Source organism: Dermochelys coriacea, chromosome 1, assembly GCF_009764565.3.
Source record: "Dermochelys coriacea isolate rDerCor1 chromosome 1, rDerCor1.pri.v4, whole genome shotgun sequence".
Taxonomy (NCBI): domain Eukaryota; kingdom Metazoa; phylum Chordata; order Testudines; family Dermochelyidae; genus Dermochelys; species Dermochelys coriacea.
Window position 1 is genome coordinate 245,688,718 of NC_050068.2, and position 26,343 is coordinate 245,715,060.

Below are 26,343 nucleotides of genomic sequence, written 5' to 3' on the forward strand. Positions count from 1 at the left end.
AAATGGGAACCCCTAGGTAGTAAGGTGGATAGTTGGGTGGGAGAAGAACACTTTATATTGAAGGTATTATTCTTTATTCTTTATTCTTATGTAAATGTACACATTGAATGGAGGAGGTATATTTTCCTCACTCCCACCACTGAATTACATATTCACTTTGATTTGCCTTCTAAAGATAGCTAAAGAGTAACAAGTAAACATTTTACAAATACGTGTGAAGCAAGAGGAAGACCAAGGATAGTGTGGGTCCATTACTTAATGAGGAGGGAAAGACAGTAACAGAAAATGCAGCAGCATCTGAAGTGTTAAATGCCTTTTTGGTTTCATTTTTCACCGGAAAGGTTAGCAGTGATCAGATGACTACTAAAGAGAACATTAGTGTAAATGGGATAGGATCTGAGGCTTAAAATAAGAGAACAAGTTAAGAATTACTTAGACAAGTTGGCAGGGCCTGAGGAGATACTGAAGGAACTGGCTGAGGAGATTTCTGAGCCATTTTCTTTGAGAAGTCATGGAGAACAGGAGAGATTCCAGAGGACTGGAAAAAGATACTGTATTTACCCATCTATAAAAAAGAGAATAAGGACAACCCAGAGAATTATAGCCCAGTCATAAAGGTGATGGAGCAAATAATCAATTAGTTTGTAAGCACTTAGAAGATCTTAAAAAGATAAGAAACAGTCAACATGGATTTATCAAGAACAACTCGTGTCAAACCAACCTAATATCCTCCTTTTAATAGGGTAACAAGCCTTGTGAAGCAGAGGGTGGGGTGGGGAGGGGAAGCAGTACATGTGATATAATCTTGGTTTTAATAAGATGTTTGATGCTATCTCACATGATATTCTCATAAGCAAACTTGGGAAATGTAGCCTAAACACACCTACTATAAAATGAGTGCACAACTGATTGATAACTACTTTCCGAGTACAGTTTCCCAATGATTAACAGTCAAGCTGGAAGGTCCCTCAGGAATCTGTCCTGGGTACGATTCTATTCAATATCTCCAAGAATGATTTGGATAATTGCATAGAGAGTACACTTATGAGGTTTGTGGACAATACCAAGCTGGAAGGGGTTGCAAGCACTTTGGAGGACAAGATTAGAATTCAAAATGATCTTGACAAACTGGAGAAATAGTTTGAAATAATGAAAATGAAATGTAATAAGGACAAGTGCAAAGTACTACAATTAAGAAAGAATATTTAATTGCACAAATACAAAATCAGAAATGATTGCCTAGAAAGGAGTATTGCAGGAAAGGATCTGAGTGTTATAACAAATCACAAACTAAATATGAACCAACCATATAATACTGTGGCAAAAAAGTGAACATTCTGGGATGTATTAGCAGGAACATTGTAAGCAAGATGCAAAAAATAATTTTTGCCCTCTATGCAACACTGATATGACCTCAATGGAATTACTGTGTCCAGATCTGGGCTCCACACTTCAGGAAAGATGTGGACAAATTGGAGAAGATCCAGAGGAGAGCAACCAGAATGATTAAAGGTCTAGAAAACATGACCTGTGAGAAAAGATTGAAAAAATTTGGGTTTGTTTAATCTGCAGAAGAGAAGACTGGGAACATAAGTCTTCAAGTACATAAAAGGTTGTTCTAAAGAGGAGGGTAATTCATTGTTCTCCTTAACTGCTGAGAACAGGCCAAGAAGCAATGGAAGGGAGATTTACGTTAGACATTTGGAAAAACCTCCTGTTAGGGTAGCTAAGCATTGGAACAAATTAGCTAGGGAAGTTGTGGAATCTGTTTGTTGGAGGTTTTTAAGCACAGGTCAGACAAACACCTGTTAGGGGTGATCTAGATCATACTTAGTCTTGCCTCAGTGCAGGGGACTGGACTAGATGACCTATCAACGTCCTGTCCAGTCCTACATTTCTATGATTTCATAGCTACAAGTTGAGTTAGAATATATAAAACACAAACCATGTTTTTGTGTGCTTTATACATTCCGGTATACAAAAATGTCAGCGCTAAGAATGCTGGTAGTGGGATGTAGAGTTTTTCACCTTGAAGTCACTGGTTAACATTTAGCCCAGGTTGATAGTGACCAAAAGTCATTGCAATCTAAAAATTTTGTCCTCTAAGAAATAAACTGATCTCAATTTATTTCCAAATGGACACATCCACAGTGCTGGTTGTGACAGCAATTTCTGTGATGATTAGTAACCTTTATCTCGGTCACATGAAGGGCATATATAAACATTGCTCTGCTTAATAGCCTTTCTGTATTGCCTTAACGTCCTGTTGTAACTTATTCTCTGAAACCAAGCTAAAAAAATGTGTGTTTTTTAAGTTATTTTCCCCAAGAACAAAAACACTTAACAAATTAATGGATGAAAAGAAGTAGGAAATCCATAAAAATAGACTGATTTTTTTAAACACCAATTTGTAGTAACTTATTATAGATTACAAGGCCACCTGTCTATTGGATAACTGTGAACATGATTAATTCAGGTAGTTTTGCAGTTGATAATGCTCCCTCCTAGCTAGCAGTCCAATGTGTTTATCTCAGAAGAACCTCCTCCAGATAGGGCCACTTCCAGCAACATTGTTGCAAGATGAGGAGTACAGATTTGCAGCTAAAAAGCAATAAAGCTATTGCAAATAATTTTGAGCCTGGTATGTTCAGGACCGGCTGTGTGTGTGTCCCTCTCTCTGCTCCTCTAAATGCATTCAGGGTCTCAAAATTATCTTAAAGCATTTTGTATTGGGCTTGTCTGTTCATAAAAAGCAAACAGGCAGAAATGAGAGATGGAATGAGGTGTACACTCATGAACCAAAACAATCCAAGTGCCTTAAACTGTTTTGGTTGCTCTGTTGAGTAGCTGAATTTTTAACAGAGTTCTAACTAGTTTACAGGTACGGTATGCTGTTTTTTCCAATACTAGCAGGAAATGATTTTCAAAAACTGTTTTTTGGGAGATTGCTTTAGTCTTGCCAACCTTAAATGTCTGTCTTTGATTAAAGGAAATAAGATCTCAGAACTGAATTGCAATTCCAGTTTCTTTGCTGCTGTTAGATTAATCACTAAGTGACATTGAGCTAACCTACCAAAGTTTACGAGAGAGAGGTAACAAGAAGTAAAGATAAAGGCGTGTGTGTGTGTGTGTGTGTGTTTGTGTGTTTAATTCATCAGCACTGTTTTGGAAATAAAGCGTAGAATGTCCAGGGTCCTACATATTACCCAAGATTTGGATTTGAAACTGATCCTGGATCCTGAACCTGTCTTTAAGTGTATTTACTTGGTGTCTGTCTGAAAAATCTTTGGAAACAATCACTCATTACATACCAGTCCTGATGCAGCCAGAGCAAGTGAATAAATTGCTGAACAGAATCCAACATAAAATTCTTTCCCCTCAATTTTGGTTATATTATTTCCTGGCATTTTAAGCAGAACACAAGTTAGTTTGTCTAAGATAATGAAGGTAAAAAGCAGGGTGGATTTGATTTAAATCACTAGTCAGGAAGACTCGATTTAATCATGGTTTTCTACATAAAAGTGCATTCTTGCTGGTTGTTATAACCTTAATATATGTTCTTCACAACTCAGAGATAGATGTAGGCTTCATTTTTAGAAGGTACAAACTATACATTTTTAAACAGTGATTTATTTTGAAAACTTTTCTGATTAGTTTTACAGCTATATCAGAAAATGAATGATTGTTTGGTTATTTCATTTACCAAAGGTAATTGAAGCAGATGTTTATGAAGTCATTGAGAGGAGAACTATCTCCAATTCAACAGGTTAATCATTAATATTTGGAGGATTTTCTTGCCATGCTGTATTAAGATGAGAACATCACCAGATTTTTAAATTGTTTTATTTAACTAAAACAACAACGTTAAGTATTCTGGATTTTTTTCTTCAACACCAAATATATAATATTTTAACAAGAATGCATATGTCCCTCGATTCTTACATTTATCTCCAGACTACTTCTTCTTGTCCAAATCTATTCCACCCCCAACAATCTTCTATTCATTGAACTTTTTGAAACGTTGCATTTTTAGAGAGAGGTAAGGGATTGCCTCTGTGTACACAAATTTGCAGAGGTACAATAGAGTTGAGGTCTGTTGTTTCTCACCTCTATATATTTATTTAAAAACATTTTTGCTGTTAACAGGCATGTTACCACTGGAGAGACAAATCCACAGTTTGAGAACGGCAAACCTAAGCATCTCTTATGGTATCTTCTAGACTGAGCACTGAGACCCAGTAGATAGATTGGGTAGATCAGATTGTTTAGGTTAATCTTTCTATACAGAAGTCTGTGGAACCCCATAAGATTGGGTCCCTTATCTATGAACTATTGGAACTCATTTACAAAACTTTTTTCTTAAACCTTACATAAATATATTGTCTCATGCTATAGAATTAGAATTTATAATCCCTATTCCATGATGAGATATCTTTGAGCTATAATGTATCTTAATTAAAACTGTCTTTAGATCAGTTTTTCCCTCAAAAAGCATTTTATAAAAAAAAATCCTATTTAAATTTAAAAAATCCGATTTTTCTTTTTAAATCATTTTTATCCACCCTGGTAAAAGGATAGTTCTTGCTGAAAGGAGTCCTTAGGAAACACACAAATTCAGCAATTTATAGATCAAAATTCAGTCTTTAATGTTGTTGGGCTTTGATTTATTAATTGCTTTGAAAAATTATGAAAAAAGCCCTAAACTGGCTTCTGAAACAGACTGGAAGCCAGTGAAGGGACTTAAGCATGGTCCTGATGTGCTCAAGGCAGCCTCCACCATAAAGGAAAGCAGGCAGGCCCATTCTGTACCATCTGGAGCGTGCACATAGTCTTCAAATTCAGTTTAAAATAGAGTGAATTACAATAACCCGGCCTGGTGGTGACATGTGCATGGATCACTGTGGTCCTCGCAGTCCACAGCGTTCTCGAACCATCCAGAGGTGAAACATGATGATCTAGGTCACTGGGGCAGAGTGCTGTAAGTAGTTCGGAATTTGCTCCCACTACAGATATGTCTGAGCCCTAGCCTGGGCTCGGCTTCACCATAATCACACACAATGTTACAAACAGGACAGATGGTCTGTCTCCTGGATGCTAGTGTTCCTCCGATTGCGTGATCTATCTGACATAAGTTCTTATTTCATACCTAATGAAATTTAAGTCCTGTTATGTGGCAAATCAAAAAAAAAAAAAAAAAAAAGTTGATTTACTGCATCTCTAATAAGCTGCCTTACAAAGACATGTCAGTACATCTATAGCTCTGGAGGATGTTCTAACTACAGTTTAGTAGTGGTTTTGGATTCCTCGCTGTCACTGAGTTCTCACATAGCAGCAACTGTGAGTAATGCTTTCTACCATCTCAAGGTAGTGAGGAGACTCTGTCCTTCCCTGGTGGCCAAAGACGTGGCTTCAGTTATACATGGTCTCAGCTGGACTACAATACTGCAGTATACCGCAGCATGAAGACTTCAGTGCTTAGGAAACTCCAGCTAGTGCCAAATGCTTCAGCATATCTCCTCAGCTATGCAGACTACTGTGAGCCATGTCAAACCTGTCCTCTACTCTATACACTGGTTTCCCATAGAACTTCAAATAAAGTTCCAGGTCTCTGTCCTTATCTTCAAGATGCTAAATGACTTGGACCCAGGAGATCTAAAAGATCTCCTAAAACTCCAGTGTGGATACCATGGCACTCCTCTGGCAAAACGGAATGTTCCCCAGTAAAGCCAAAACTCATCTTTGCAGGAGACAATACTCTCTTGAGAGCCCATCCAAGACTGTGGAATAATTCAGTCATGCAGTGAACTCTGAGAGGTTGGGGTATAGCTGGCCTTTCAACACCCCGCTGGGACTTAGATGTCATAGGCATTCTTGAGCAAAGTGACCCTGCTGGCTGCATATGGCACACCACATTTCCCTGCCCATCCCAGGGCTTCTGGGAGATGGTTTCCCTCCCTGCTGGGTGTGGTCTCTGCTTGGGTTCAATCCCTGTCTTTTGATCCCATTCTATCCCTGTTATGTTTTCTCTCAAAACCAGGATGACTATCCATATCCTGGCCTGCCAGTTTTCTTGCCATCATAACATCTCTAGGATGTTAGGGTAGTGATCAACGGCTCAATGTCTACTTGACAGCCGGTATCAAGTGGAGTGCCCCCCGGGTCAGTCCTGGGGCTGGTTTTGTTCAACATCTTTATTAACATCTGGATAATTGGATAGATTGCACCCTCCACAAGTTTGCGGATGACACTAAGATGGTGGGAGAGGCAGATATGCTGGAGGGTAGGGATAGGGTCTAGAGTAACCTAGACAAATTGGAGGATTGGGCCAAAAGAAATCTGATGAGGTTCAACAAGGACAAGTGCAGAGTCTTGCACTTAGGAAGGAAGAATCCCATGTACCACTACAGGCTGGGGATCGACTGGCTAAGCAGCAGTTCTGCAGAAAAGGACCTGGGAATTACATTGGATGAGAAGCTGGATCTGAGTCAGCAATGTGCCCTTGTTGCCAAGAAGGCTAATGACATAGTGGGCTGTATTAGTAGGAGCATTGCCAACAGATCGAGGGAAGTGATTATTCCCCTCTATTCGGCACTGGTGAGGCCACATCTGGAGTATTGCATCCAGTTATGGGCCCTCCACTACAGAAAGGATGTGGACAAATTGGAGAGAGTCCAGCAGAGGTCCACCAAAATGATCGGGGGCACATGACTTACGAGGAGAGGCTGAGGGAACTGGGCTTGTTTAGACGGGCCACGGGTAATAACCAGGGTTTTGCCTTGACATTATTGCTACCAGCTAGAAAGATGTCTGACCACCTCTGGCTGTGGTCTGTTTAGGAAGGATCTAGAAACTGATTTTGCCCCAAAATGGATGTAGGGTTCAATGAGGGGAGGAAAAAAAAACTTTCTGCTCCAAACATGCACCATTTGTATTTGTTAAACATAAACTCCATCAACACCAGCAATATTTATGAATTCTCACAATAGTATTAATTACTTATCAAACTGATTGATTTTTTTTCTACAATTGTACAAAACCCATTACAGTTACTCAATGAAATGCATCACAGGAAGAATTGCTGTACATCATTTTAATTGTGGTCTTAAATCCACCCAAACTCCTCTTCTCCTTCCATCTCTTCCCCAGGGAAACTGGAATGCCCATACTCAGTTATCAGAAGGCTAGCTGTGTTAGTCTGGATCTGTAAAAGCGGCAAAGAGTCCTGTTGCACCTTATAGACTAACCGACGTATTGGAGCACAAGCTTTCATGGGTGAATATCCACATGCATCTGACGAAGTGGATAGTCATCCACGAAAGCTCATACTCAGTTGTGTCCTGCTTCTTCCCAGCCAGTCTGATTGGTGTTTTTTTTTAGTTCTCATCACTTTTTTTTTTTTTGAGTTCCGCTAGCTATCTAACTATTCATCTCTGACAATTATCTGATGCTCGCTGGCCTAGATCTGCCAGTCCTCCTGAGAACTGCATGAGAGAGGGGAGAACAGTAAGGAGAAAAGAGTGCTTCACAGCAGCAAGCAGGCAGATGGAACAAACGTATTTAATTTCTCTGCAAAGCATCTCATTGTACAAAATGCTGGTGAGAAAATCGTGTTTCACTTGTTCAGTGATTATAATGCAATCCATTTAAAAATATGGCATGTTGAGTTACCCTTCCAGCGCTCATCTCCTCTCCACCATTCTTAGTCTAGTCTATATTCTGGACCATAGACATACATATTAATTAATAAATATAAATATTAAGAGCCAAGAACAGTTGCATACCTAAGAAAAGTCTCATTTCTTACTGTGACCCTCATCCTTCTCCATTGTTCTTTCATACTATTGTTGTTTCATTTATCATCCTTTGATGTTGGTATGATTGAACTTATAAACTCTTTGGGAAAGGGTTCTGGCTATTTAAATAGATTAAAGTAACATGTACACTCCTATTTGTACTGAAGCTGTCACTAAAGCTACTCCTTGGTAGAAAGTTCTCTATTGGTAGTAGAATTCACTGTTTCCTCTTGTACACTAATGCAAGGTAGAGATGGAAAAGCTGCTAGGTCAATTCCATCTTTCTGCCAGGGCATGGTTGTTCTTGACAGTACGGTATGTATGCAACTATTACTCCTGGGGGAATTCTGCACTACTGTGCATGCACAGAATTTATATACTCACGGATTTCTTTGCTTCCCCGTAGAAAAATGAGCTTCCGACGGGGAAGCAAAGGGAAGCCACAAGATCAGTCATGCAGCCCTCCCAAGCAGTATGTATCAGGTGTCTGCGTCAACCAGCAGAGGTAAATCACTGTGGGGCAGGAGGTAGCGCTGGGGAAGACCGGGCTGGTGGCTCATACCCTGCGCCGGGCTCAGCTGCTAGTTCCAGCTGGGCTTGGGAGGACGGGACGCCTAGTGAGGTAAATAGAAAGGAGCATAAACACTGCCAAATTAAATGTAAAAATGTAATAAGAAAAGCCAAAAAGGAGTTTGAAGAACAGCTAGCCAAAAACTCAAAGGGTAATAATAAAATGCTTAAGTACATCAGAAGCAGGAAGCTTGGTAAACAATCACTGGGGCCCCAGATGGCCGAGATAAAAAAGGAGCACTTAAAGATGAGAAAGTCATCGCAGAGCAACTAAATTAATTCTTTGTTTCAATCTTCATGGCTGAGAATTTTAGGGAGATTCCCAAACCTGAGCCATCTTTTGTAGGTAACAAATCTGAGGAATTGTCACAGATTGAAGTGTCACTAGAGGAGGTTTTGAAACTAATTGAGAATCTTAACAATAACAAGTCACCAGGACCCGATGGCATTCACCCAAGAGTTCTGAAAGAACTCCAATGTGAAATTGCGGAACTATTAACTATGGTTTATAACCTGTCCTTTAAATCAGCTTCTGTACCCAAGGACTGGAAGATAGTTAATGTAACACCACTATTTAAGAAGGGTTCTAGAGGTAACCCTGGCAATTACAGACCAGTAAGTCTAACATCAATATTGGGCAAATTAGTTGAAACAATAGTAAAGAATAAAACTGTCGGACACATAGAAGAACATAAATTGTTGGGCAAAAGTCAACATGGTTTCTGTAAAGGGAGATCATGTCTTACTAATCAGAGTTCTTTGAAGGGGTCAACAAACATGTGGACAAGGGGGATCCAGTGGTCATAGTGTACTTAGATTTCCAGAAAACCTTTGACACGGTCCCTCACCAAAGGCTCTTATGTAAATTAAGTTGTCTTGGGATAAGAGGGAAGATCCTTTCATGGATTGAGAACTGGTTAAAAGACAGGGAACAAAGGGTAGGAATAAATGGTAAATTTTCAGAATGGAGAGGGGTAATTAGTTGTGTTCCCCAAGGGTCAGTCTTAGGACCAATCCTATTCAATTTATTCATAAATGATCTGGAGACAGGTGTAAACAGTGAGGTGGCAAAGTTTGCAGACGATACTAAACTGCTCAAGATAGTTAAGCAGATTGTGAAGAAATTCAAAAAGATCTCTCAAAACTAAGTGATTGGGCAACAAAATGGCAAATGAAATTTAATGTGAATAAATGTAAAGGTAATGCACATTGGAAAAAATAACCCCAACTATATACACCTCTACCCCAATATAACGCGGTCCTTGGGAGACAAAAAATCTTATTGCATTATAGGTGAGACCGCGTTATATCGAACTTGCTTTGGCCCCCCCGTTCCTTGTTCCCTGACTGCCTAATCCCTAATCACCCCCAGGACCTCACCTCCTATCCAACCCCCCTGGTCCTTGTCCCCTGACTGCTCCGACTCCTATCCACACCCCCCACCCCTGACAGACACTCACCAGCAGTGGCAGGAAGCGAAGCAATGCGGCCCCAGCCCGCTCCACTCCACCACCTCCCAGCCGCGGTGCTCCTCAGTGGAGGTTGGGGAAAGGACACCCCCCGCACTCACCTGCGGCTGGAAGTGGAGTGCCGCGGCTAGGAGCTGGGGCAGTGGAGCAGGGTGGGACCGGCCTGTTCCGCTTCCACCACCGCTGGTGAGTGCGGGGGAATGGGGGTATCCCTTACCCCAAGACCCCTCCCCCGAGCGACACAGCTGGGGCCGGGGCGAGGGAAGCGGAGCGGGCTGCTCCCAGCCCACTGCTAATCCCCCGAGCCACTCTGGGACTGCAGAGCCCCCAAAAGTGCCCCCCCACATCTCCTGCCTCCCAGACCCTGGGGGGGTGAGCCCCTGACCGCCCCCGAGACTCTCTGCCCCTTATCCAACCCCTCGGCTTTAGCCCCTGTCCAGCACCCTTAACTCACTGCTCAGAGCAGCGTGTCGGAGCTTTACTGCGTTTTATGCGAACCCGCGTTATATCGGGGTAGAGGTGTACATACAATATGATGGGGGCTAATTTAGCTACAACTAATCAGGAGAAAGATCTTGGAGTCATCGTGGATAGTTCTCTGAAGACGTCCATGTAGTGTGCAGTGGCAGTCAAAAAAGCAAACGGGATGTTAGGAATCATTAAAAAAGGGATAGAAAATAAGACGGAGGATATCTTACTGCCCTTCTATAAATCCATGGTACTCCCAATTCTTGTATACTGCCGGGATGGGTAAGGAATGGTGTCCCTAGCCTCTGTTTGCCAGAGGGTGGAGATGGATGGCAGGAGACAGATCACTTGACCATTGTCTGTTAGGTTCGCTCCCTCTGGGGCACCTGGCATTGGCTGCTGACGGTAGGGACCTTTGGTCTGACCCAGTATGGCCATTCTTGTGTTCTTATGACTTCCTCTTCCCCTGCATGGCATTTGGGGCTGTGTCAGACCCACCCCCAGATTTCTGTCTGTCGGAAGCTCTGCAAACCCCCCGCCCCGCCCCGCATCCCCCATGCTTCCTGCACCTATCGCTTCTCAGCTGCAGAGGGAGGGGTCACTGTATAAGGAGTTGCTCCCCCATCTGCCCAACTCCCATGCATCTACACCCCCCTTCATATCCAGACCCCCTTGCCAAGCCTCACACATCCCCACGCCCAGAACCCCCACAAAGAGCCCCACTTCCCCTGCACCTGGACCAGCCCAATGAGCCACCCACACCTCGATCCCCATCCTGCCAACCCCGAACCAACTGCACATGGATTCCCCCCCACTGATCCCCACTACTCCAGCATCTGGACCCCCCACACACACCCAGACCCCCTGCTGAGCCCCAATCACCTTCACCTGGACCCCCCTGCAGAGTTCCATTACCATTGTACTCACAACCCCCCAACAAGCCCCTGTGCATCTAGATCCTCCACTGAGCTGCCCGCACCTAGATTGCCCCACACACAACCATCTCAACCATACCTGGATCCCCTCCACACTAAGCCCCTTCACACTTGGATCCTGCCTGCCCATAATTGGTGCACGTGTCATAGAGGAGTAGGGCCCTGGGGTGTTTCGGGTAGTCCTGGTCCTTGTGTTGTGTCAGGGTTCAGTGCAGCTTCACCTCTGAGTCTGTGTCCCTGTGGGAGCTGCACAATGATCTCCCACCTCTGTGCAGCCAGTTGTCTGTGCTCCCCAATGCTATGCTGGAACCTCCACGTTTATTTGACAAATAAAATTCTCAGAATTTTGCAGAATTTTTAATTTTTTGGCACAGAATTTTTAATTTTTTGGCACAGAATGCCCTCAGGAGTATAACTGTTTTCTTCAACCCAGTCTTTAAATCTTGGGTGATAGGACTTAAACTGTTTTCCATGAGGAACTGCCTCAGGATCTAGCAGTAAGCTTTTATTGATAAGGGGGGGAGGAGGGGACACTTGATCTTCCTGTCCTGGTTGCCCACCTGTGTCTCGTAAACTGCCTTAAATAATTGCCCTCTTCTTGATGTTTCCATCATTTAAATAGCTGTGCATACTGATTGTCCTCCAATCTGAGTTGTCCTTCAGCCAAACTATCATTATTTATGACCTAACTCTTCAATCTTTCCTAAGAATGGAGTCCCTCTCCCTCTTTAATAACTATGTGAATAATTACAATTTGAAAGTCTGATATTCAAGCATAATATATGGAAAATCAATAGAATCACAGGGAAAGGAGCTGCTAGGGAACTGTGTGGCTTTTACCATGTATAGTACCATACATCAGTAGCTTCTAGAATGCTTGCTCTTCTTAGTCACAGGTAACACATAGCCCATACTAGTGCCATCTCCTGTCCCCTCTTGGTGGGAGTCTTGTTTTATTGGCTGGATACAGGCTTTCAAGAGCTGATGTGTTTTTAGTGGAAGTGTGATTCAGGAAGTAACAAAATGGCTGCTCTTTAGACTTCCAATCAGTAACTCTGTGTGTGTGTGTGTATGTATGTATATATAAACTTTCTCCTTTTCCACTTCTCATGTTGTTCCCTCTACCCACAACTAATTTTTTGGGGGTTGTTGCATGTGATTTCCCCTCCCCCTTTCCTGGCCATGCAGAAGCAGGTTTGCTGCTCTGAAATGATTGCAGGAAACAGTCAGGCCACAGTGGAAGCTCTGCCACTCAAATGTGGTGGGTGGTGGTTCTGATAGGAATAAGATTAGTTTGAAAACTACCAGCAGCTGTGACTCTGAAGGGCAGTGCTTCTCATGCAGCCTGGCCTGCTGCCTCTTGGCTACGGCTGTATAAAACCAGAGCTGATTACTAACAATTCCAGAAACACTTAGCTATTGTAGAGATGAGGGGAAGGGAATGAAAGCTTTCTGAACACAGTAAGCAAATATCACTCACTATTTTGGTGGGAGGAAGGAGGCTAAACTTCACTGTAGAGCTGGGGATGCTGGGGTGGAGACTGAAAAGCCAGGATTTGAGGCAAATTCTAGAAAGCAAAAGGATCCATGCTGGCTCATTTTAGATTAAGAAACTGTACAACAGTTGCTTTATAACTAGCAAACTATCTGTTCTTACTGTTCTCTTCTATGCCCTGCCGTACTGCTGCTGTTGGTTAGTGACCTGCAGTTCCAATGGTATAAAGAGGGGAGGTGGTAGCAGGGCATTTTCCTCTAGGGACCCATGACTTGGGAGCTCACTTACCCATCTGGGTCTGCCAATGCCTGATTCTCCCTCCCCCCCCCCCACACACACACCCAACTTTCTGGATGTGCTGCAAAGCTTATCCCTTTTTGGGTGTTATGGAAATGGGGTGATCAAAGGGAGGGACTTGCTGCCCTTTTATTCATATCCAAGTCGTTATTTCTATTTTGCTTTGTATTGTGTATTTCAAAGGCTGGGTATTTATAAAGGTTTGTATAAATCTAAATTAGTTTATATATAGGACCATATTGTCAGCCACTGCAAAAGGGCAAAGGTCCAGTGAAGTAAATGAAACTGCACCTGTTCACGCCAATAGAAGAGCTCATAGACTTTAGCCTTAGTGCTCAGGGCAATGTCTCTTGGTACCGGACAACCAAAACTGAAGCTTTCCTGAAGCAAAGCCCTTCTGATATCAATTGGTGGGGGTACGGGGGTGTGTGTGTGTGAGAGCGAGATTGAGCACCAAAGTTTTGTTCAGAGCTTTTTTTAGCCCCTGCTGGGGAAGGGTGAGTGAATAATCCCTGTGCCATCACAGCTAGATCTTGGAATTATATTAGTTCTTATTTTAGGTAAAACCACTGGTTATGAGGATCAAAACTGCCATCCTTTTGACTTCAATAGATTCTATAAAGCAACTTTATTATATTGTTAAAGTAGCACATTGGCTGGCTTCTATCCAATAACTAACTAGATGTCTGACAGTATACAGTAAATGTTGAAATCTCGTATGAATTGGTAAGAGAACTATTACATTTAGGTGAACTCAAGGAACTTTTCTTGGTGCTCCTGGTATCTGTTTCTATCGGTCGATCTATCTGTCTTACATTTAGCAATGCAAAGTAACAGTTAATGTGTGGTGGTGATTTTTTTTTTCCTTATAGTGCCTCCAAAGCCAGTGCATCTGCAGAATTCATTTTTATCCATCACACACCAAACCCCTATGCGGAAAGCTTTACCTACTGCACAACCAAGAATGGAGGAAGTCACACCTACCTCTGCTTCTTGTGTGTCAAAGGAAAAACCCCACAAGGTGTCAGATCTCATCAGTCGTTTTGAAGGAGGCAGGTAAGTCACTTTGCTTTCTTTTAAAAGTAAGGGGTAAAGGGTAATGTGTCCTAATTCTTTTAACAACACTCTGTGCAGATTAATGAATTATAACGTATTGCGTAAATGAATGGCATATGTTGTGAAAGTATAGACTCTGGTATTGCTCTCACTGAAGTCAATGGCAGTCTTGCTACTGATTTAAATAGGAGCAGAGTAATGCCTGTGACAACTATTTGATATCTCCCTAGGATTAGCTGCAACACAGTGCTTCTTGCTTTGCAATATATTGTCTAATTGCAGTATTTCATTAAAAGAAAAAATGTGTTTAAACAAACCTAACTTGTGGTGGTCTGCCTAATACTTGTAATACTTGTTGATTTAGAATATTAATAATTAATAATAGAAACTTAACTTTTTTTTTTTAGTCCTTGGAATACACACTTTGTACAAGGTTAGTTTCTCAAGCACAATCTGAAGTGAAATAAATAATTTGCATGATTAAAATATCCTGAAAAATGTTCATAGTTTGGAATAAATATTTAAAATGAAATTGTTCAGGGAACCTTAATTCCTTTTGTGTTTGTTAATACATCTCATGTTATAAAAAGTAGAATCATTTGAAATCTTAATTTTTTTTTTTGCCTTTTCATGCTGGTTTGCCCTTTCTTGCATCATTCCACATACACAGGAAAACTAAATGGGTCACTTTCACTTACCTATTTATGGTCCATTTCACTTTCTGGTTGAAGTGAACTAGAACATTGCTGCTGTTCTTCATTTTACAAAACGGCAGAGTGCAGGCAAATATTTAGAACACTGAAAAATGTCAGCTGTGATGACATTTACTGTCACTAAAACATTCTGTTCACATACGGTTTTTTTTTTTAATCAAAATGTACATGAAGGGACTAAATGCTCTAAAAGCACACTTTGAAGCAGTGAGAAGAAACTTATTTCTAATACTGTAACAAACTTTTTATATTCATGTCCCAAGAGGTTTCCATGCTCCTGTATACACATGAAAGGTCAGTTCCTCTACTCAAGATATATGTGTGAACATAAGTTTAAAAGCCGGTTCGGTGGGATGGAATAACTACCATCAGAAGAAGGAGTAAATTTTAAGTGAACGTAATCTCAGGTGTTATCTTCATCTTAAAAGGAGATGTTTCAAATGAAAACAAACCCCAGGAAGCTCTTTGTTTAAACAATTGGATAAATGGTCATAAATATTATATGGTGACCTTTCAGAAAGCAGTAAAACCTCAGACTGGGCCAATTCTTGGAGCAGTGAGAGTTGTCTAGTGGGTATATATGGGATTGGCCTTCCAGTACTTCAAGGACATCAGGATTCTGAAGGAACATTTCCTACATGAATGTATGATTTATTATGCATCGCCAGTCCACTAATTTAGGGCCAATGTGCACACATGCATCAGAGGGCTGAATTTGGCCTTCAGGAGGTGAAATGCATCCTAAGATATGAGTAGACCAGTGCTGCAAGAGGAGACTTTATTTACTAGAAGACCAAGACTATCACAGGGATGACGAGCTTGATCTGTGAAAGGAAAAGGAGCCTCTAACCTATTTGAGATCTCACCTGACTGCTACACTGCCATGACAGCTGCGAATAGGGAAAGGGGAAATGTAGTGTTGGAGGATTTGCAGGAACTCTCTGTTTAAGCCCCGCCCTCAGTCTGTTTTGTTTTCCTTTTTATAATTCTCCTGAAGTATCAGTCTCAGAATTCTTTTAACAGTCTGGTATCCTTAGGAAAACTACTCTTACTCTTCCATCTGCTTTAATAGTTATCCAGTTTGGCAGGGACCTACTATGAGGCCTGTTTAACAAAAGAAAGGAAATGTATCATGCAGCTCCATCGTGGCAGGATGGGTTAACTGACTCTTGTTACCCCACATGATGAATTTTCATCCATCCTTCAAACTGAACTGCTTCATTTTTCGTTAAGGAGGGAAATAAAAGAAATTAAAACATAGCCACTAGGTCTTCCACCCCTCCCAGCTTCTTCCAAGGTTTTATCTTTTAGAGAAAGAGCTAAGATGATATCATGCATCTCCTTGATGCTGGAAAAAAAGCCAGGGAACCTTCTAACCACCCTCTAATATCAGGGTCTCCTGACTGGGAATTACACAGATAGCATGCTTTGATATCTGTCATCCTCAGGAGGAGGTATGTTGGTTCCATCTTTTGGGAATGTCTGAATGGTTTTGAGAAGTCTGTACTATTTTGGGACCAAAGGGAACTATAAATATTATTATGCTAAAGCCCTGTTATTCCCTATTTACAATGTTTGTTCATTTTTATTTATAAACATGGGAATTGCCTGACATGAAGAGATAATTGATCCATCTATCTAGTGTTTAATCCCACACACTAACCTGTACCTGACTTCTAGAGCAAGGCTAATCCTCCTTTGAGAAAAAGCCTCCATAACACACCTGCCCAGTTCTGTTATATTGTGGGCTGGGGAAAGAGAATTTTTTTTCATATCCTCAGTTGGCAGTGTGCTGCTGCTTTAAAGCAGGAAGACTGACGCCCTCTGCCAATCTTTTGTCTTTGTATACCCAAACTGTGCAGTAGTAAATTGTGATTGTGAATTACAGTAATAGGTTTTTGTTCGCTTGCACAGCCCAAAAGCTAATAGAAATGGGGAAGAATTAGAATTATTCTTAACTATATGCAGCAATGTAATATATAGGCATAAAAAAGCCAAAATGAATTTACAGGAAGTTAACTATTTTTATAAATGAATGTAGTATAATATGCATTTCACTGACTTTTTAAAAGGGTATAATTTTCACAAAACAAATTGCACTGTGATTTTAATTTGTGTACATTTGGATGTTGATTTTCTGTGAGTTGGGTTTTTTTTTTTCCAGCATGAAGTGCATTCTTCAAACCACCAATAAACCTGTTGAGTCTGGAATGTGGTTGTAATATTTATTTTAAGGAAGAGTTATTTGGTAGTAAACCTGCTGTTTCTAACCCTTCTAAATTAATCTTATAATGGTATTAATGGTCTTCACATATTATGAACAATGCAGTAGGAAGACTGCATCATTTATCACTTTATGCAAAATAGTTTTGTCACCACAGTTCTTTTTAAAAAAAAAAAAAAAAAAAAGGGAGGGGGGTAAATATGAATTTCAAGTAAAACAGCAATATGCAAGTATTCCTTTTCATCCCAGTGATTTTACACTAATGCAATAAAACCTTTATTTTATAGAGTATCTTTAATGTTAACAGTAGCCCAGAGTAGGAACCCTGAAAGAATACCACAGAAAGATGAAGTTCGGGGTACATGCCAGGGACAGATGCATGTTTGGGACTGACTTGAACTGATGAGGCATGAACAGAAAGGCGGCTTTCCTCTTGATAGCGACAAGGATCTGAAAGGGTGGCACTAAATAAGTTGACTGACTTGGGACTGGACCATAAAGATAAGCATGTAGAGCTATATTAAGAATATAAAGCTTTTACTATATTCTGATATAGTAAGGAAAATGGAAAAATTAAAATAATGTTTCTTGCACACTTAAGTGTAGCCATGGGAACAGAGGGGTCTATGGACAGAGCATTGGACTGGGATTTAGGAGATGTGGATTCTATTTCCAGCTCTGCTGCTGGCCTGCTGAGTGACCTTGGACAAGTCACTTTACCTATGTTCCTCCATTTCCCTGTCTGTACAATGGGGATAATAATACTGATCACCTTTGTAATGTTCTTTGAGTTCTACTAGTGAGGAGTGTCATATAAGTTGTTTAACAGGCAGACAATGGACACCATTTTAATTTCTAGGAAGATGTATACTCTTGCCCGTGTGATTTGTTGAATTAAATATGACTTTACACCATGGAAGGTCTATATTAGACATGTTCTGCATAACTGAACATTTCTAATATTAGCAAATAAAAATAGCTTTGCAGAAGTTTAAAGTTGTGCAATATAAATGACCTCTTGAAATTAAACACTTTTCTAATGTTGCCCTGAACTCTTTTTTTTTTTCTTTTCTTTTTTTAGTCCCTCAAGTCCTAGTGATTTGAAGAAAGAATCCTCTGTTGTAAAGGTTACTAAAACTCAAGGAAGATATGGGTCAGCATCACCTCAGCCAAAACTCCTCTCCCAACACCCACTACAAAAGCAGGGAAATAATACAGATCAAACTCAGGTTGTACAGAAACACACGGCCAATGGAATAGTAGCACAAGGCCTGATGGAATGCAAGGACAATAAATTACTGGAACATAGCACCAATACATCCATTCCAGCTTCAGATACTGCAGTCAACAGTAACTTAGTAAATGGGGAGCAAGAAAGCACTACTACAGACTCACTCCAAGCTACAACGGTCTGCACAGGGCAAACTCTTGACTGCTGCAGGACTCCAAGCAGGGACACACTGTTCCCATCTGAAAATGAAACTGTAGAAACTAATGCTAATGTAGAGGAAAAACAGAATGAGGAACTCAATAAGGAAGAGGAGCATGTAGAAGCAAAGGTAAAATTACATTCTGTATTTTTTCCTTGCATACAACAGTGCCTTGTTTTTCCAGGTGCTTTGTATAAAAAAATAAGTTTTTATAGACCCATTCAGAAAGGAAGATATTTTTGATTCTCCCCCCCCCATTTATTCTTTTAAACTTTTGAAAAAATGTGACCAGCTCTGCAAATAAATAAAATCAACCAGAAACCTTTCAACAATAGATTAGCCTTTTAATGAGGCACTTCTGAAAAGGCTGAATACTTTTAACCTGTGGAAATAGACCCAGATTATGTGCTGTGCAGTGACATTATTATGTCCCAGTGCACCAAAACTGGGACTTGTCATAGATCTTGAATATGCAAAATTTGACAACCCTTCCAAATTGTTCGGTGAAGGAGGTAAGAGAGGGTATTTTTAGAAAAGAACTGTAACTGACCTAAACTTGCATGTCTAGTCATGTTTGTGCTATGAGAGAAGGTGGAGGAACATATGGTTGGAGTGGCAAAAAAACACACACTAACAAAACAACATCAAGACATCTGGAGACAGAACTGGCTTGTGAGAGTTTAGCTCGAGTATAACCCATTGAATGGATCTAGCAAGACAATGGGAAGCCACTGGGATGTCCGAGTTAGACACCAGGGATGAAGAGAGACATTTATCCCTTGTTGAAATCCCATTGAAGTCAGTGGAATTACACGGGATAAATCTGAGATTTCCTAGTAGGGACTTCTTTTGTTGTTAAGAGGAAATGAGTGGGTGAAAGTGAATTGGTCTTGGAAAATGTAACTGCAAAAAAATCACATCCTGTTTCCAAATGCAGATGATTTTTTAGTTCATGAGTCACTGTATTGTAACAAGACCATGGCCAGCTAGATTTGTGTGATTGCCACTTTGCTGCACACCAGGGTCACTTGAAATTTCAGGGGGAAGAGAGGGAGAGAACCAAACTCCTGGTCTTGAAACCACAGCCCACTAATACTTGAGGTAAAAGACAATCTCTAGGGTCTGTCAGACAGAATTAGACATACATGCTTGAGTGTTGCTATCTCTCTCTCGCGCGCGCGCGCCCTCTGAGTGTGTGTGTGTGTGTCTCTCTCTCTCTCTCCCTACCTGTCAGTTTGCAATAGGATTATGTATTTTAGCAGTTTGTGGGTAGAGGCTTTCATGATTTTGTACTGCTTTTTTTTTTCCCCTGATGTGTATTTTGTTTCGTGTATTTTCTTTTGGGTTTTCAGTTATGGAAGAAACAGCATATCAGTGGGCATTTAATTTTGCATAGGTGGTGATCCTGTGTGTGTGCAGAATAAACAGTGCATGGGAAAGGTAGGTCTCAAATTTTCACGTGTACTGTTGAATATCTTAGCCAATGAATGGGAGGTTATACTTGTTGCCGATGAAGAGTGTTAGGATCCCATCTGTGCATAGGTCTGATAGGAATCCAAGGTACCTTTGCCCTGCCACACCTTCTATTATATTTCTTTGCTTCCTGTTCTGTGATGCCTGTTTCTTTTTATGTGCATGTCTAGGGCAGTACAATACACTGGACGCTTCTAAGGCAATACAGAATGGGAATCGAAATTATGCAACAGGAAAAGGCAGAAATATGAGGCTGCTGGAATCTAAAATACAGGAAGGAAGTGGGCAAATGCCTGGAGAAAATGCTAACGAGAGCAATCCCGTCTGTGCCTGGTCTTGGCCTCGTGGATAGCCAACAGATGTTGTTTGACCTAACTGACCAAAAAGAATAGGTGTACTATTTGAACCAGTTATGGCTAGATGCTTTACCTTTTGATGCTAGAAGAATAAAGAAGCAGACACACAAAGTCAGAATGGTTAAAATCTAGAACAGTAATACCAGGCCTGGAACATTCAACACCCAGTATATTACATTAGAGATGACAGCTGTTTCTGAACTATATATTCATTTGCAAAACAAACAAGACCTTCATTCAGTCCTGGGTGCAGACTTTTGTTACCATCTTCAAGCAATTGCAGAAGCAGATTGTTGTGAAAAAGAGAACGGTAAACAAAGCATGTGCAATTTTATTTTTGCCTAACATCCCAACTCAACAGCAAAAAAAAAAAAAAAAAAAATAACAGGACGGTGTAAATGCAATCTAACAATTAGCAATAGCAGTAGATATAAATTGTGGTTCCCAAATTGTGAACTGTGGTTTCTTTGGGGAGCCATGAAGGGCTCATGAGCAAGCCACAAGTGTTTGGGAACAAATTTTAATCTATATGCCTGTTTTTTTGTTTGTTCCTAATTAGGACACCATTAAATTGGACTCGCAATTAAATTGGACCCCTATCTATGGGGTCTGTGTCTTATGCTGCTGTTGGGGCTGGGGCAGCATCTGTGTCCTCCACTCCTAGGGTGGGCTCTCAGCAGAGAGACTTCCTGCTGGGGGGAAGCAGTCAGTAAGAAATCTCTCAGCTTAGAGCCCCCTGCTGGAGTCAAGGGCACAGAGCATGTGTCTGTAGTGCCCATGGACCCCCCCATCGAAGCAAGCGCCTCCTCCCCGCCCCCACCCCACCCCAGCCCAGGGCTAGAGACTTGGAGTAATGGGCCTTATGCTAGCACTCTAAAAATAGCTACGTAGACAGTGCTTTGAAGTTGTGGCTTGGGCTGGAGCTCCAGGCCCTGAAGGTCCCTCCTCCCCCTACCCTTCAAAGCCCGAATCACTGCCCATGGCAATGAACCTCCCAGCCCAACCCACAATGTTTACACAGCTGTTTTTAGCACAGTAGCGTAAGTCCTGCTAGCTAGGGTTGCCAACCCTCCAGGACTATCCTGGAGTCTCCAGGAATTAAAGATTAATCTTCAATTAAAGATTGTCATGATGAAACCTCCAGGAATACATCCAACCACAACTGGCAACCCAATCACCAGCCAAGTCTGTCTACTCGGACTGGGGTGTTGCTGTGAGAAGTGTAAACATATCAAGAGAGGCTCCCAGTACTGGCAGCAGTACCAGTGCCAGCAGATAGGGCAAGGAGACTGAGGTGGAGACAGGTGTGTCTTGTCTTGATAATGGAATGATTTTTGCCAAGTGCTAAGCCTACATGCAAAATATCTTTTACCAAAGAAGGTGATTTTAATAAAGTTCAACAGCAGAGGAAGAAAAGTAGATAACACGATGATAGTTCTATTATATCTGGATATTCATGTCACAGTGTGACTGTAGAATGTCCACAGCTACAACATGTCCTTTATTTTCAAGTGTTAGTAACTCAAAGCATGACGCCAAGAGCATTTAGAAACCAACACCTGGAATTCATGAGCAAAAGCCATGATTTTTCCTTCAGAAACAAGAATTAAAGCATTCCCCCCTCCCCCCACCCAAAGTCATGTCTAAAGAGGCAACTCCTCAGAGGCATCTTATGTGGCCATGCAAATTACAAAAAGCAAACAAGCACATACCATTGGCAGGACCCGTCTCATTCCAGCAGTAATAGACGTGTAGAATTCTAATTTGGGAAACAAGCAGCCATGACACGGAAAAACCATTCCTTTGTCACATAACACCTTCCATTGGTGCATTGATGACCTTGTAGAAAACATCCAGGACCAGCTGATGGAACAAATTTAAGAAGAGTCAATATTTGCATTGTAGCTTGATCAACCACAGATGTAGCTAACGTGGCTCAACTTGTGTTATCTGAGATTTGTAAAAGCAAGTGCAATCGTTGAAGGACTTATTTTGCAAAGAAACCCCGACCTGAACAACCAGTGAGGAAATACTCATGATCCTCAGTAAATTCATAGTGGATGAAGGTCTTAACTGGGCTATGTCTGAGGGTGGCTGTGGATGGATGGGGCAGCTGCTATAACTGGAGAGACCATTGGGGTTGCAGCCATGAGTAAAGAAAGTGGCAACAGCAGCAATGTGGAAACTGAATGATTCCTCGCCAGGCTTTGGCATCAAAGAAGTTGCACCCTGAAATACATGAGGCCCTCAACATTATTGTTAAAATAATATAAAATCCTGGGCAGTGAACATGTTGTTTTAGTATAATGTGCAGAGATGGGTTCTGACTACATTCCTTTCACAGTAAAGTCAGGTGGTTGTCATGTGGGAAAGTGTTACAACACATCTTTAAATTGCTTGAAAAAATGAGAATTTTCCCCTGGGAAAACAGACCTTGCAGATTATGTTTGTAAGGAGGGCTTCTTGAGCGCATTTGATTGATTTACCTGATGGACATACTGGGCAAATTGAATGCACAGAACCTAACATTTAAAATTAGGAATACAGATATGCTAGATATGAAAGAGAGAATCAGGGGATTTATAAAAAAGCTTTGTCTTTGGAGATGCTGCATAGAAAAGAGAGTTACTGAGATGTTTCCAAACTTAGAGATGCTATCAGACTTTTTATCTTTTTTAACAGGTTTCAGAGTAGCAGCCGTGTTAGTCTGTATTCGCAAAAAGAAAAGGAGTACTTGTGGCACCTTAGAGACTAACAAATTTATTAGAGCATAAGCTTTCGTGAGCTACAGCTCACTTCATCGGATGCATTAGGTGGAAAAAACAGAGGGGAGATTTATATACACACACAGAACATGAAACAATGGGTTTATCATACACACTGTAAGGAGAGTGATCACTTAAGATAAGCCATCACTAGCAGCAGGGGGGGGAAAGGAGGAAAACCTTTCATGGTGACAAGCAAGGTAGGCTAATTCCAGCAGTTAACAAGAATATCTGAGGAACAGTGGGGGGTGGGGTAGGGGGGGAGAAATACCATGGGGAAATAGTTTTACTTTGTGTAATGACTCGTCCATTCCCAGTCTCTATTCAAGCCTAAGTTAATTGTATCCAGTTTGCAAATTAATTCCAATTCAGCAGTCTCTCGTTGGAGTCTGTTTTTGAAGCTTTTTTGTTGAAGGATAGCCACTCTTAGGTCTGTAATCGAGTGACCAGAGAGATTGAAGTGTTCTCCAACTGGTTTTTGGATGTTATAATTCTTGACGTCTGATTTGTGTCCATTCATTCTTTTACGTAGAGACTGTCCAGTTTGGCCAATGTACATGGCAGAGGGGCATTGCTGGCACATGATGGCATATATCACATTGGTAGATGCGCAGGTGAAGGAGCCTCTGATAGTGTGGCTGATGTGATTAGGCCCTATGATGCTATCCCCTGAATAGATATGTGGACAGAGTTGGCAACGGGCTTTGTTGCAAGGATAGGTTCCTGGGTTAGTGGTTCTGTTGTGTGGTTGCTGGTGAGTATTTGCTTCAGATTGGGGGGCTGTCTGTAAGCAAGGACTGGTCTGTCTCCCAAGATCTGTGAGAGTGATGGGTCGTTCTTGAGGATAGGTTGTAGATCTTTGATGATGCGTTGGAGAGGTTTTAGTTGGGGGCTGAAGGTGATGGCTAGTGGCGTTCTGTTATTTTCTTTGTTGGGCCTGTCCTGTAGTAGGTGACTTCTGGGTACTCTTCTGGCTCTGTCAATCTGTTTCTTCACTTCAGCAGGTGGGTATTGTAGTTGTAGGACTGCATGATAGAGATCTTGTAGGTGTTTGTCTCTGAGGGGTTGGAGCAAATGCGGTTATATCATAGAGCTTGGCTGTAGACAATGGATCGTGTGGTATGATCTGGATGAAAGCTAGAGGTATGTAGGTAGGAATAGCGGTCAGTAGGTTTCCGATATAGGGTGGTGTTTATGTGACCATCGCTTATTAGCACCGTACTGTCCAGGAAGTGGATCTCTTGTGTGGACTGGTCCAGGCTGAGGTTGATGGTGGGATGGAAATTGTTGAAATCATGGTGGAATTCCTCAAGGGCTTCTTTTCCATGGGTCCAGATGATGATGATGTCATCAGTGTAGCACAAGTAGAGTAGGGGCATTAGGGGACGAGAGCTGAGGAAGTGTTGTTCTAAGTCAGCCATAAAAATGTTGGCATACTGTGGGACCATGCGGGTACCCATCGCAGTGCCGCTGATTTGAAGGTATACATTGTCCCCAAATGTGAAATAGTTATGGGTGAGGACAAAGTCACGAAGTTCAGCCACCAGGTTAGCCGTGACAGTATCGGGGATACTGTTCCTGACGGCTTGTAGTCCATCTTTGTGTGGAATGTTGGTGTAGAGGGCTTCTACATCCATAGTGGCTAAGATGGTGTTTTTAGGAAGATCACCAATGGACTGTAGTTTCCTCAGGAAGTCAGTGGTGTCTCGAAGATAGCTGGGAGTGCTGGTAACGAAGGGCCTGAGGGAGTCTACGTAGCCAGACAATCCTGCTGTCAGGGTGCCAATGCCTGAGATGATGGGGCGTCCAGGATTTCCAGGTTTATGGATCTTGGGTAGCAGATAGAATACCCCAGGTTGGGGTTCTAGGGGTGTGTCTGTGCGGATTTGTTCTTGTGCTTTTTCAGGGAGTTTCTTGAGCAAATGCTGTAGTTTCTTTTGGTAACTCTCAGTGGGATCAGAGGGTAATGGCTTGTAGAAAGTGGTGTTGGAGAGCTGCCTAGTAGCCTTTTGTTCATACTCCGACCTATTCATGATGACGACAGCACCTCCTTTGTCAGCCTTTTTGATTATGATGTCAGAGTTGTTTCTGAGGCTGTGGATGGCACTGTGTTCTGCATGGCTGAGGTTATGGGGTAAGCGATGCTGCTTTTCCACAATTTCAGCTCGTGCACGTCGGCGGAAGCAGTCTATGTAGAAATCCAGGCTGCTGTTTCGACCTTCAGGAGGAGTCCACCCAGAATCCTTCTTTTTGTGGTGTTGGTAGGAAGGTCTCTGTGGGTTAATGTGTTGGTTAGAGGTGTGTTGGAAATATTCCTTGAGTCTGAGACATCGAAAATAGGATTCTAGGTCACCACAGAACTGTCATGTTCGTGGGGGTGGAGGGGCAAAAGGAGAGGCCCCGAGATCTGACTAAGGCATTGAGGAATTACAGGTTGTAAAGGGGTCCAGACAAAATGGTCACTCGACTTGGCAGAGTTGTTCTATTATTGCTGCAAAAATAATCCTGTATGGAACTTGTTGAGTTTTAAATACTTTACATGATGTAAGAAAAAATCAAGAACTGCAAATAACACATGGCAAAAGACCTTTAAAGAGAAGATCTTAAGAAAATTGCCAGTCTTTTGTAATGGGATGTGTTTTTTCTAACATAAAGGCTGAATAGTACAAAAATGCCACAGCTGTATGAGAGAACACTCTGGGAGAAGTGTTCCATTAGAACTAACTGAAGACACTCCTCCTCCCCCCCCAAAAAAGAGAAAAGTCTGACTACCCCTTTTGAATGTAATGGAAAATCAGAATATAGATTATTGTGTTCTAGAGAGATTAAAATCAATTGTGTATTTTCAGTAAACAAAGCATTTGTTTGACGTGCTTTTAGTGGCAGTGCTGCAGGCTGCAATATTGTAGACACACTTAAGTATCCCAAAGTTCATGCACGCTGCAGATGTGATGTGGTGTGCTTTTGGTCTGTGAAGAGGAAGGGACAGTTTCTTGTATGATGAACTTTCTGCCTGAAAAAGATACGCCTCACGCTTGTGAGACAGAGAAAACAGCTCTCCTTTATACCCCAGGTTCAGTAGCTTTGTCTTCCCTGAAGGGACAGAAGTCAGAGTGTGAACATTGCTACATTTCCCTAGGGAAGAATATTCAAAAGGTCATCCCTTTAGCATTGTGTATAGGGGTGACAGCAGTGTCTAAACTAGTGCAGTCACATCTTCAGGGGTAATGAATTCTGTATACTCTTTCTTGAAGGTGGGTAGATATACAATAAATTTATATTTGTAATATTTGGCAGCT

At 41.6% G+C, this 26,343-nt stretch overlaps 1 protein-coding gene across 6 annotated transcripts in view; it reads left to right on the forward strand.

Moving 5' to 3' along the window:
• FGD4 (FYVE, RhoGEF and PH domain containing 4) overlaps window positions 1-26,343 on the forward strand; it is a 174,261-nt gene that overhangs the window by 116,061 nt on the left and 31,857 nt on the right. For all 6 annotated transcript variants that reach the window (XM_038406892.2, XM_038406937.2, XM_038406921.2 and 3 more), the window contains exons 3-4: window positions 13,900-14,083; window positions 18,102-18,579. In XM_038406892.2, the coding sequence (XP_038262820.1) occupies window positions 13,900-14,083; window positions 18,102-18,579 (662 nt within the window). The remainder of the gene's footprint in view (window positions 1-13,899; window positions 14,084-18,101; window positions 18,580-26,343) is intronic.